The sequence below is a fragment of the Dendronephthya gigantea genome, unplaced genomic scaffold (genome assembly GCF_004324835.1).
Source record: "Dendronephthya gigantea isolate DGI-Jeju-01 unplaced genomic scaffold, DenGig_1.0 000100F, whole genome shotgun sequence".
Taxonomy (NCBI): Eukaryota; Metazoa; Cnidaria; class Anthozoa; order Malacalcyonacea; family Nephtheidae; genus Dendronephthya; species Dendronephthya gigantea.
Window position 1 is genome coordinate 321,524 of NW_021163110.1, and position 13,625 is coordinate 335,148.

At 37.5% G+C, this 13,625-nt stretch overlaps 1 protein-coding gene across 2 annotated transcripts in view; it reads right to left on the reverse strand.

Moving 5' to 3' along the window:
• Nucleotides 1-13,625, reverse strand: part of LOC114534412 (multidrug resistance protein 1-like) — a 16,629-nt gene continuing 3,004 nt past the window's right edge. For both annotated transcript variants that reach the window (XM_028555854.1, XM_028555853.1), the window contains 19 exons: nt 13,253-13,363; nt 13,034-13,159; nt 12,251-12,454; nt 11,578-11,748; nt 10,680-10,841; nt 10,040-10,115; nt 9,200-9,264; nt 8,825-8,980; nt 7,925-8,044; nt 7,613-7,690; nt 7,437-7,520; nt 6,769-6,966; nt 6,576-6,676; nt 5,531-5,671; nt 4,552-4,708; nt 3,230-3,427; nt 1,905-2,111; nt 1,363-1,509; nt 1-581 (listed from right to left, as the gene is read on the reverse strand). In XM_028555854.1, the coding sequence (XP_028411655.1) occupies nt 369-581; nt 1,363-1,509; nt 1,905-2,111; nt 3,230-3,427; nt 4,552-4,708; nt 5,531-5,671; nt 6,576-6,676; nt 6,769-6,966; nt 7,437-7,520; nt 7,613-7,690; nt 7,925-8,044; nt 8,825-8,980; nt 9,200-9,264; nt 10,040-10,115; nt 10,680-10,841; nt 11,578-11,748; nt 12,251-12,454; nt 13,034-13,159; nt 13,253-13,363 (2,715 nt within the window). In that variant the 3' untranslated portion in view covers nt 1-368. The remainder of the gene's footprint in view (nt 582-1,362; nt 1,510-1,904; nt 2,112-3,229; nt 3,428-4,551; nt 4,709-5,530; nt 5,672-6,575; nt 6,677-6,768; nt 6,967-7,436; nt 7,521-7,612; nt 7,691-7,924; nt 8,045-8,824; nt 8,981-9,199; nt 9,265-10,039; nt 10,116-10,679; nt 10,842-11,577; nt 11,749-12,250; nt 12,455-13,033; nt 13,160-13,252; nt 13,364-13,625) is intronic.

Below are 13,625 nucleotides of genomic sequence, written 5' to 3' on the forward strand. Positions count from 1 at the left end.
TATATTAGTTCTTACAACTAAGCATAATCACCAAATTACGACTAGTTTCATAAAAAATAACAAAATAAATAATCGGGGATTAATGGATGTCTATTTCCAAACCATTCTGAGTGCTGGTTGGCTAAAATATGAGCTCGAGATCACCATCAGTCAGATTGAAGTTCAAATGTTCAATCGTTAGCGACATGTATATGAAAGTGTTGTATAATTTTGGCTAATCCACCGTTTACCTAAACAGGCTTCGTACAATCATCCCTGAAAAGTGTTCGATTGCTGTTTAGAGGCTGAGACAGTTACGTACTTGTTTAGAGACAGTTACCTATACTTCGATAACATCTGTATAAACACAAGTATGCAGTAGCCAGTGGTTAAAATGTCGAACGTACAGCTAATGACTGAGCTTTGAATAACGTATAATATATTCCTTTCAACGCCAGTAGTTGATTATGTGTTCCTTGCTCCGCTACCTTTCCTTTCCTCATTACAATAATGGCATCTGCGTGTTGGATTGTTGATAAATGATGAGCAATTACAATGGTTGTTCTTCCAACACATGCCTTTCTCAGAGCATTCTGAACTACCTGTTAAATAAATGAAGTGGGCTTTATATACTTATACTCGCATTCAGCAAGTGGTGAGAATCTTGATAATCTTGACATATTTACTTAGGCCCAATCCTAAATGCGCAGACCTTGTCTCTTTCCATTCGTCCCAAGAAAATTGTGTAACAGGGCTGGGTTGGGGTTTGAATTGAATAGTAGCATATCACCTTTTCCCTGAGAGATTTTTTCCAGGCGATTGTTTAAGCCTGTTTCAGACGAACTTTAGCCCATTGACACTAAGTTCGGCACATGAAAAGTTCGACGTTAGAAACGGGCCTTTTTTTACCTTTACAGTTATGTGAATAGGAATCTGTGAACGGGGATAATTCGACCTCCTTTTTCAATTATAAATTATCCCGGGTAAGTATAACTGTTTAAGCGAAAAGTAACGGATTAACGATCGAAGGTGAGAGAACCAAGGATCATGTTAACCATTGTATATCAATAGCATAATATTTTTACGTTTTAACTAAGACAATAGGAAAAGGCGTATGTTCAACATCACTTTCTTTATCAAATGTGGTATTCCCAAGGTTTTCGTTATTCGCTATGGAAAACTTTACAACTCGCAATGCATTTCTACTTTTAAGAGATGTAAATTAGTCAATAGTTTTCAAAGTGTCAGAAACGTCTATGGAGTGTAATAAACATTAAAAGTTACGTAGTTGCCAAATTAACATATATCAGAAGTATAATTGCATTGCAAGTTGCAAGAAAAATTGCACCGTGTGACCCAATAAACATGAATAGATATAGTTACCTTTTCGCTTTCAGCGTCCAACGCGCTGGTAGCTTCGTCAAAGAGGAGTATTTTCGGGTCGCGAACCATAGCTCGTGCAATGGCAATCCTTTGTTTTTGACCTCCGGATAAAAGCGTTCCTTTGTCGCCTACTACAGTGTCATAACCCTTGAACGTGTTGTAATGAGCAAAATATTAGCAAAATAACAATGTTCTGAAGAAGGTTGGAGCAGTCGATTAGCAGCAGATTAGTAATTAACAAGCCTACATACATTCTTTCAAATAAAAAATCTTTTGAAAGACTTTTTACTATAACCTATAGTTAATTACCTATAGCTTCGGACTACTATATATAAATAGGAGTTCAAAAACCAGGTGCAAAGTCGTAGCCGCTGTTGATTCAAGGACAATTTAAAATTTAAATCAGTCTAAGAAAATGCCACTCTCGAATGTTGTATGGGCGTGATATTATACATTTTTGGTCACATTTAAACTTCACATTTGTTGAGAAATGCTCAAAAACAGATTTAGATATGTTTCGAATTTCGAATGAATTTTCTCACCTTTGGTAGAGACATGATGAATTCATGAATATTTGCTAATTTCGCAGCTTTAATAATGTCAGTATCAGATAGATTTCCTGTGGTGTCAGCATAAGAGATATTCTCTTTAATTGTCATGTCGAACAAGACTGGCTCTTGTGATACAATAGCGATCTGACTTCGAAGCCAATGTAAATTTAAATCTTTGACGTCATTACCGTCGATGCACTGAAAAGAATGAGTGTAGGACAGGAATACTGGCTGCAAAATACCTTTGTAAATTGTAATGGATATGCATGTTTTGAATATACAGCGGGTATATTTCAACTGCGTAACAGCGTAAGAGTTCTCGTAGAAACCTGCCCAAGCAGTTGACAAGGCAAGCGACGGGCAAAACACGCGGGAATGTTGCGAGAGTAGGCCATTTCTAATGGATTAGCAAGGCTGCAAATTCAGCTTTGCCGTATGTTTTTCACGTTTTCCGTCTAAAACTTCATACACCTCACGACTGCACACAACCACAGCCGTTCAAGCATTACATTTTATACGGCAAACGTGAAACATATTACATATATAGCTACAGCGCAAAAATTTAGTAAATTTACTGCTTTACTAAATCCATCAGAAATAGCCTATTGCTTTCTTACGTTTGTGATTTAGCGAAATTGCTGCGCACTTTAAGATAGTGGAGTTAAATTGTTAAAACACAAAGTTTATTAGCAGTTTTGCGTTTGCCGCAAACGTTTCTTAACTCAAGCAACTCTCCCAATGAGCGGGAAACCAAACACAGGAAACCATGAAGTACTTGATTTTTTTAAATAACAAGAACAATTAAGGTCAGCAATGTTCGAAGTTTTATCTCAATAAGTGAGATAAAATTTTTAATCAGAACACGCGTTATAAACATGTTATCTTGCAAAGAAATTCTTCTTTTGAGAGATGTAAAATAGTGAATTAAGCATTTTCGAAATGTGTGTATAAGAACATATCCCTGAAGTATTTTATACACACAAAAGTTTTCCGTTTGCCAAATTTACATCTCTCAAAAATTATAATTGCATTGCACGTTACTAGAAAAATTGCACCAGCGTGTAAAACGGCGTGTCGTTTAACCGAGAGTTATCATTACCGACATTAACTGTTAAGGGTTTACAATTCGTAATACATAATCCCTGCCCAAATCTTAAGATTTGTGTTAAAAATGGAATTCTTATACCGCTGATAATCTACGGCATGGCACAATCACACACAAAATTATTTGAACCCGTGGGGCATGTGTGTAAACAAAAATGCTAAACTATAAATCTCGCTTGCATGTGCATCATAACTATATAGGGCTTGCTTACCACACTTCCAACATTGACGTCATAGAATCGTGGAATAAGTGACATCATTGTGGTTTTGCCACAACCACTCGTCCCTATAACGGCGATAGTTTGTCCTGACTGAGCTGTCACATCAAAACTACGTAAGACTTTATAATTACGTCGTGAAGGATATCTGAAGATAACATTGGATAGGAATAAATTACCACGACATTGACCCTAAAAAAACAGGATTAAAATAATGAATACACTCTCTTCACGCCTATGACATTTTATCTTTGATTTTTTGTTCACAGAAAATTTAATCCACTTGTCAAAGAAAAACCAAACTACAAGGTAAACAACGAAATATCTATTCATAAAAGACATCCCAAGAAAATGGTGTAACAGGAATGAATGGAAAGAAACAAGGTGTGCGCATTTAGGACGAGGCCTAATTAGAATTTGTTGTTACATACGTGTGGACGGGCAAAAACGATTCGAATACGCTTCGTGTGGATGCGAATTTTTTCAAAAACGGAGAAAAAATCCTCCGTTTTTAAAAATATTCGGATACGTATGGACCGGGTCCACCCCCGTCCGTGCAGGTTTAGCATAGTAACATGAAGCTGAATGCATGCTATTGGACTTGAAATTATGAAATAGGCCAAAGTAAAACAGCCAAGCAATTTTAGTTCACCATCTTGAAGAGATACAAAACATGCGCTATTAATGACCGCTTATATATAGACTGGGTCCGATTATAAACGTCATCGAATTCGAAAACTGTCCACACGTAAAAACGCACCCGGCGTTTTGGAAAAACTCCACTCTGGAGAGCGTTTTTGAAAACCTCCGTTTTCGGTTGCCGAAAACGCCGGTTAGGCGTGTGGACGCAAGGCCATGACGGATAAAAAACCTCCATTTTTAAAAATATCCGGATACGTGTGGACGGAGCCTTAGTTAAGTCTTTGCAAAACGCTTTTGGGTATGACTTTTGTACTTTACTAGGGGATTCGGCCAATCGTTTGTTCAGATATGACGTCATGTAAATATTTTTTGGACGCCATGGTTGCAAACATCTTTTTAAAAAACAAGAAGGAGTTTTTTTACTTAATCCTTGAATATTTTGAGATTTCTTATTGAGTGACGATTTGAGATGCAAATAATGTTTTACACATGTTTTTAAAAAATTCATGAGAAGATGGCGCATGTTGCAGACCACCTGCTTTCCTTAAAGCTTTTTTATCTAGAAAACGGGTCTATGACTGATGACTCCATCTATACCGGGTGAAATCCAGTAAATAGGCAGGAGTGATCTACTTTGCTGTAATAATTAATTAATTACGTGGTAGGAAACGTACCGGAAGTTTTCCACTATTTGAATACGAATCAATAAAGGGGATTCTTTCAAAAAGATGAAATAATTTTTCCGCTGCTCTTTTAGCCTTTACATAATCTGGAGCAGAGGAGATGGCATTACCAACAACTATGGCCGATAACACTACAGTAAATATCGATCTGTAAAAAATAGAGTTTGATGTTGCATTAGTACTCGAGAAATACCCGCAATGTTAATATTTCGGTGTTTATTGACTGTGATAATATTCGATTTCTAAAGAAATGAGTTGCTCATAGGCCAGCCTACTCGAAATATGAAAGTTGCACTTGTGACAGCGACATTAGGTGTTTTTTTGTAACGAACTTTAAAGGAGAGGTTACAATTGCTTCTTGCATCGGTTTTGCTCATAATTATAGGTATAATACTTCATTTAAAATTGCTGAAATTTATCTATTTCTTATTTCTTTCAACATAAACTACAGCTCATGTTCATTTATAAATATAGCGAATCAAAATAGTCTTAATATTTTATAAATGAGAGACTGCACTCATTCCTATCCAACTGTCAAACTTGATGATAAAATTTTATCATATCGTCAAAGCGGCCATGTATGTTCAAAGTTGTTTTGCCCATCAGAGTTCTTTTGCCCTTTATTTAAGGATTTTCTTTTCAAATGTATACCAGTATGGCAGGTCAAGGCTATCTCAGACGCGCCAGAGCACCTTGTCACAATATCAAATACTGCAACCAGGCATAAGAAGTGTATTTTTTATATATGTGTGGTATATGTCTTATACACTTCTGACCCTTTTAGTCATGGTTTCAAAGAAAATAATGCATAAAATATATACTACTCACGTCTGGTCGCCATATTGGATATTGTAGCCGCGTATGAGTTGGAAACCTGGTAACGGGGTGCTCTGACATATCTGAAAAGCCTTGTCCAATATGGCAGTCTTATGACGTAGGGGAAAACAATCTATTGAATTAAGAGGCTTACTTCATCATATCTCTTAGTGTGACTTCCTTTTCTGTTACTAAATAACCACCAAGGCGAAAAGCGACTGCAAAGCTAAGATTGATTATCGCCATTAGTGTTCCTGCAAGAACACCCAAACAATGGCTATCTTTCTTGCCCTTTCTAAAAGGGAAAACGTCGCACGTTATAAAAATATATTGCTTTACGATATCGTGCTGAGGGTGACTTTGAATTATTATTAGTGAGCTTAAGCAAGTGACGCTTTTGACAACACGTACGTTGACCGGAAGTAAAGTTTTTATTTTTCACCAATCACAATCCTTGACCCAGTCTTTTTCACAATCCTTGACCCAGTCTTTTGGCGTTACTCATGCCGTTTGTGTTGTCAAAAACCTCGCTTGCTTAAGCTCACTAATATTGTTACCATCAGGAGCGTCGGAAGCATCCAGAGATTGGGGGGCCCAAGCTTCCAGGGGCACTTTTGGTTAATAAAAAGGGCAGCTAAAAATATGTATAGGGGCTGTTTCATTGCCAAAGTTGCAAGGACACCACTAGTGTTGTGTATATCTATGCTCTACAAATTATTGGGCACGTGTAAGTGGGCATACGTAGGAAACAAAAAGGCACCTTCGATTTTAAAATAATATTTACAGCTTCTCCAAAAAGGCCTTCTTCATCACAAAAAGGGCACGTTTGGTGACCCCTCGGTTCCTACGCCCCTGATTACCATATCATTTTACGTTGGCGACAGAGTTTGTTGGTCAAGTTCACAAAAAGACTGGGGAAACCCCCCCCCCCCAAGAATACGTTTTCGTTTTCGTTTCCGTTTAACGGAATAAACTTGACCAACAGAACCCAAATTTTAAATAAAGATTATCTTTACTCTGGGGGTAGGTGTTATAAAGAAGACTTATAACATTTAAAAAGAATACAATAGGTAGCTATGCCCCCCCCCCCTGTGATCATATCTGATGTTTTCACATTTTCACATTTTTCAAGAACATTTCCTTTAATAAACGTTAGAAAAATATAGCGCTGCATAGAAAGAAAAGCACCAATTCATTACTTGTGCATTGCAATCGCTGCTTCCTCGTACTTCGCAAAACATTCACTCTCACGATTGAATGATGCGATAGTCTCTATATTGGTGAAAGATTCTTCAACCACCTGTAAAAAAAAGGAAGTGGCAAATTGATAGAGTACAAAGAGTATAATTATAGAGGATGTTTACGCACTCATCGTGTTTGTATGGCACCTACCTCAGCATAACAAGCGACTGCTTTATCGCAGTCGTTTCCTCGGAGGCAATAGATTATTAAAGGCACGACGATTAGAATAATAGGGAAAAAAGCCACCATCGTTAAAGTAAGTTGCCAGGAGGCATTGAAAGCAACTATCAGACCACCAACTGTGGTAACCAGAGCTGACACAACTAAACCAAGTTGTGGACCTGTCGCCTGAAAAGAAATGCACAATCATGTTTTGATGTGGTATAAGCTCACCTCAACATTCGACGTAATTTTGTCCTATCTTTACCCTAATAGCATCTTTGCATTTTCACATTCCCTTATTACTTCCAACATTACATAATTTAAATTTTCTTTCTTTCTACCATTTCAGTTTCTTCGTTTCATAGTTTCTCCTTTCTTTCATGGTTTGTTTTCCTAAGTATAGATTTTTCATTCAAAAATTTTCCGCCCCATTTTTGTTTTTACTTTCGAAAAAACCTCTTCGCAAATCTTTTCACCTTTTTCTCGCACTTTCAATTCACAACATGATTATAGCTCCAAAAGCTTTACTGAATTCGGACTTCTGTTAAATACTACCATAATAAAGTCTTCAACACGTTTTTCCCTTCATATTTTACCATTTCCCTCCATTCATTGATAACTATACTTCTTACATTATGTTAGATTCAGCTACTTACTCCTTGAATCGAAGACACTTCGGTGGCCAAAAGAGAACATATCGCTCCAGTTCCGTTGCCAGGGTTGTCAAAATAAGCCATGTCCTGTAAAATAAGGAGCCTTTGAAACCACAGGTACATTTCATGACATCAAAGTACCGATTACGATTAAGTATTATACATATAGTTTAGGTTACCTGTCTCAGAACAGCGGAAAGTGCTCTTTTTCTCAATCGTTTTGTCAGTGCTTCGCCCGAGGATGAGAAACACCAGTTCTGGAAATGAAAAGAAAAATGAATAAAATTGTTATTGGCATTGCTATTTTTCCCATTTTCACAAAAAAAATGCTTCAAGGTCAAGCAGGAAGAAAACAATATTCTTGCCAATATCCTTGTCCAATAAATGACCCAAATGGAAATATAAACAATCGACCTTTCGTGTTGCAAATGTAAATACAACACTTGATATACTTTGAAAAATTTTCCTGATTCTCGGATGAATTATCTTACCTGTAAAAATATTCCTAGTCCACTTTCCACTCCAATAACGATGTAGAAAAAAATGTAAAAATCTGCATCTCGTTGCATCGCCTCGTTTTCTTCTTCAATTTTGGGATTGTACCTCATCGTCTACATAACAACGAGTACAGTGAAATAATAACTGAATATTACGAAAAATATAACAAAAAATTAAAAAAAACATGTGCTTCGTGGATTTTTGACGGCAATTTAGAAAATGAAACAAGAGGCAAGTTTTTGTTTAAACGGAATTGAACGATGCTCTATGGACGCTGGAAAACTGGCTATATAGATAGAAAATCCTTTACTTTTGCAGTGTAATCCTTTCAAAACTACCATTAAAAACTATCGAGAACTAAACAGAAATAGCAAAATTAGTTTAAATAGTATAATTTGAAGTATTTGGTACCACTTTTAACTTAAGCAACACTGTGTCGTCAGGAGCTTCATCTGGGGTGAATTACACAAGAAAGGTTTAAGGGCATACTCCCCATGGAAGGCTAGTTTGATATTTGCAGTACAGTTGAGGTGATTTCCTTCTTTTTGGGAATGATATTTTTTACAATTATCCAAATTCAATAATTTTTTTTAGAAAAAGGACGGTAAACTTCCAACCACAATTCGTTTTATATCTTTAGCATTTTTTTGGGGGGGGTTGCAAGCTTACAGCTCCGGGCAAATTGCCTAGGTGACCTGAATTTTCGACTCAAATGATTACTCTAGTCCTCTCAATATTCTATGTAAACCCTTATAAAAAGTGTTTTTTAAAGGCCTAAGAGGTATTTAGAGAGAATATAAAAACCTGCTGAAATCAACCTATTTATTTCATTGCTTTTTCCGCCAACCTTGTCAAGCAGGCCAAAATCATCATAATTTATGGCATTTACGTACGTGAAGTACTTCACCAAAAGTAATACCATACAGGAATGGATAAGCACCATACAACATAGCACCAAAACAACCAAGAAACATGAATTTCCAATCCGGAGAGTTCCATTTCAGTATTTTAACGAACGATATCGGTTTTATTTCGTCGGAGTTATCAACCTTTAATTTTATAAATAAAATATCTTAGAATCTTAGACAGAGATTCAACGAGAAATTGTAAGGGCGAGTCATGAATCGAAATATTTGGGATGTCACTCATTTCACTGTGTTTAGTTTAGTTTACAATCAATCATGTCAGTGTCAGTGAACGTGCACAAAATAATTGTGGACACTCTTTTTTTATATACATTTACTAACAGACAGGTTCCACATTCTTACCATTAACGTTCTGACTTGAGATTCACCGATTGTGGACACTACAGAAGCTAGTTTGTGTGCACCATCTATGAATCCAAATATAGTGAAAAGTATAAATATAAAGCTCGGGATAACCAATGTGTATTCCATACTTCAACTATATCTTTTATGTCAGTTTTGGGAGCAGCATATTTTCTGGCCGTGACATTTACCATGACCCGATGCAGGGCACTGTAACTGGGTGGGGGTGAATATTCATATATCCAGTCCTTCCTCCCGGATTTCTTCTCTAATTGCAGCCCCCCCCCAATTATCGTCCTAGTTACGACCTTGGGTATGTACAAAGTCAAAGAGATTATTTAAGGAAAATAAATAATGGTAATAGAACGAATAGGAGTGCAATTAATGCCAAAATCATACGAGTGATTACAAAATCAACCGACCGCGCAGCGGGAGGTTGATTTGTTAAGCACGAGTATGATTTGGCATTAATTGCACGACTTAATTCGTTCTATTACTTATTAATTATCCATCTTCTGTAATCAAAAATTCTGGTCATTTTCTTCAGCAAATATATCATTTAAAAGGTCAAAATTTTCAAAATCATTGTCAAATTCCTCCATTTTTAAAAATTTCGCGCCCCAAAAGAAAACAAATTCTTATTTTGTATCCTGAATGCTGATTGGCTACTTGTAAAGCTATGCTGAATTTCATTGGCTGTGAACAAGAGTGCGATTACAGCTCACCAAGAGTGCGATTAATGATTAATCGCACTCCTGTAAACCAATCAAATTGAAGTATTTGACAGTGATTACAGAAGATGGATAATTAATCTATTAATAAAACTATCAAGAGTAATACCTTCAGATATTTGAAAGTAATGCTTTTCATCAAAACTGCTTTCGTCCTCGTCAGCATCGTCATCGTAGTTCGCCTGCTGCATTTAAGACCATTTCAGTCAATCCTGAATTTGGCTTACTGAACTATCGCTACAGCTATTCTGTGGCAGTATTACCTCTCGTCTCCCCTCTCCCACTCTCTTACTTCCCGCTTTACCACGACCCAATCCACCTTCCTCCCCCCTGTCTCTCTTCTCCCTGTCTCTCTTCTCCTCTCTCCTTCTTCCCCTCTCCCTCTTCCCCTCACCCTCTTCCCCTCTCCCTCTTCCATTCACCCTCTTCCCCTCTCCCTCTTCCCCTCTCCCTCTTTCCCTCTTCCCCTCTTCCCCCCCTCTCTCCCCCCTCCCTCTTCCCCTCTTTCTCTTCCCCTTTTCCCCTCTCCCTCTTCCTCTTTCCCTCTTCTCCTCTCCCTTTTCCCCTCTCCCTCCTCCCCTCTCTCTCTTCCCCTTCTGCCCCATTACACTCAATGCTCAATTCCTTTCGCTCTTCTTTCAAAATTTAATTGCTATGAAAATTGAAAATTAAGTTCACAACCACTTTAAGCTTATTGCTGAGCACGCCCGACTAGGGGTTGGGTTCCCGCAAATGAGTCATGAGCTCACCTGTAATTTTACAAGACTGCTGTATAGTCCATCAAGTTCCATAAGTTCCTCACGTGTTCCTGCTTCAACCACATGCCCTTCATCTATGACGGCAATAACATCAGCGTCGCGAACTGTCGAAAGTCGATGAGCAATAATTATTGTCGTGCGTTCTTCTCCATCCTATATAGAAATATAGAAACACATCAGTTAACGAAGGATGGAGGATTCGGCAGGGATGTCAAAATGCTTACTGAATTGCTGACAATGTTACCTTGGTTTTTCATGTGCAACCTTCTCGCATTGCTGTATAATATAATTTCCGGCAAACAACAGGTAAACATTGACTATATTTATGATATCGACTCGTTACTTCGCCGCGCTTAGTTTAAAAGAACGCAATAGGATGAATATATCGATCGATTTACCAAGTACACAGTAGTAGGTTTAAAAACGTTAACTTGGGGCAGCGCAAACAATTTTTCTAATGATGGAAAACGGAACATTTATTATGCATAGGTTGTATTCTTAAACCTTTCCCAGCAGACAAATTAATGAACAGGAAAACACCGGGGCGTGGCAATCGGGGAGGTGTGGGATTCGAACAATTAGTGAACAGTGGGTGAGGTTCGAACAATGTTGAACAATTTCCTACATCTGTGTTATTTTGATGTCATTTGGTTTCTGGGCCTAATTATTTATATTAATCACACGATATCCAAAAAATTAGAATCACTAAAAATTCCGTAGAGAAGGCGGCCACTAAAAAGTAAAAACTGTACGCGGACGGTCATAATAAAAGTTGGCCAATAATAAATCCCAGCTCATTCGCTATGTCCCTAGAAAGAAATATGCTCGGAAAAACAATATCGTGTAAACAATATCTTCCTACAGGTTAATCTTATATCCTACAACTTACATTGCGTATAGCTTTTAGTACGGCAGCTTCAGTCTCCGAATCCAGAGCAGATGTGGCTTCATCAAGCACTAGGATCTTAGGATTGCCAACCAAAGCTCTAGCAAGAGCTATTCGTTGTTTTTGACCACCACTCATTTGTGTCCCGCGTTCACCACATAATGTATCGTATCCCTGAAAGTGTGAACGATATTATTGATATTTATTACTTTCAAAGTGGTATTGATTATTCTGATCAATATTACAGACAGTGCAGTCAGAACAGCACAATCACAATAGACGCAATAATTACGAGCAAAACATTGATGATTACATACGTATTAATGATTACATATCGATATGCACTTTTTACTTTGGTTAGTGGCGAAACGAAAATTTTTTTTTACGCACGACTATGCTTCTTAAATTTAATTAAAAATGATCGTTTTTTTATTATCACAAGAGAAACTGTTGGATTATTTGATAGTTGGATTAAGTGGGATTACGAAGGAGGTTTGGGCTCATAGGCTATCGCACTCGAAAATATGAAATTCTGGTAGCCAAAACTCTCTTTCGCATTAGCGCCACTCGATGCGCAGAATGAAAAGGGACCCATCTAAAGAATTCATATATTTGGTTATTGTTACATCAAGTTACATCAAGTAAACAAGGAAAAGATCGCGTAGTTCTTTCTTACTTTTTGGAAACGAAGAATAAAGTCGTGAGCATTTGCTATCTTCGCAGCCTTTTCTATGTCATATTGTGTAACTCCCTCACGACCGAAAGCGATATTTTCTGCAATAGTTGTTGAGAATAAGGATGGTTCTTGACCAACTACACCAATATTGCCACGAAGGTGACTGACATTAAGATCCTTGATGTTCTCACCATCAAGCAGAACCTTGGAAAAAAGAAGAAAGGCTGAGAGGAATTTATTTCAATATCTTTTCAAATATATATGAACTCTCGAGAAAATTGTCCCATTTTGATGATGGACTTTGACGGCAAAACCCGAAACAGGGGAGGCAGCAGGGGTAGTTTCCCCCCTGACTTTTACGTGCAGGGGCAAGGGAGGCAAAGATGCTTTTTCTTCTTAAAGTACTACATTCTGTATCTTAAGTAGAAGTGAATTGAACGATCGTCAAGGATTGCACAATCGTCCGGTGGAAAACATCCAGACACCGAAATTATCTTAGAAAGAGAAAACACGACGATACGAAGTTCTAGTATGCGCTGCTGCAGAAGTACCATTTCATGAAGATCTTCCCCCCCCCCTCCCCTTTGATCTCGCCTCATTCCGGCGTCTCTGCTACAGATGCCTTGTTAAGTCGGCGGAATAAAGAGAAATTTCCCGAAAAATCATATGAAGAAAATATAATGCAAAGGTATATTGTTTTAGATTTTATCTGGGGAATACGTGACTATAACCTACACATACAAAATAATGTCATCTTCGGGAAGTGTGAAGAATTTTACTTACACTGCCTTCACCTGGATCATAAAATCTCTGCAGCAATTTTCCAATTGTGCTTTTCCCACAACCACTTTCTCCTACAAGTGCAACGCATGTTCCACTTCGTATGCTTAGATTAAAATCTTTTAAAACCTGCGGAGATGATGGAATGTTATTCAACTGCAACAAAAATGCAACATTGAGAATTTGTGCATTTAGCAAATCTGTACATTTAGCAATTCTCACCTCAACTTCAGGTCTTCGTGGGTAAGCAAAATGGATATTAGTAAATTCTATGTTGCCAACAACATTCTCCAACTTTTCTCCAGCGTTCGAAGAAGCATCAATTTGTGATTCCTATGCATGTTAAATTCAATTTTTAGCTGAACACGCTTTGAGAAGAGGTGGGGAAAGTTAAAGATTTGCAAATAACAATTCTGAGTCTATAGCCGTGTTTACACTAGAGGCCTTGATCTGACCTGGATCAGGTTTTGGACAAGTCTAGGTAATTTTTGCCACGTCCACACTGTCTTTCTTGTTGATGATCAACATTATTGACCAACACTATTACCGGATGACCAACATTATTGACAAAATACTTGGAAAAAGACTCAAAACA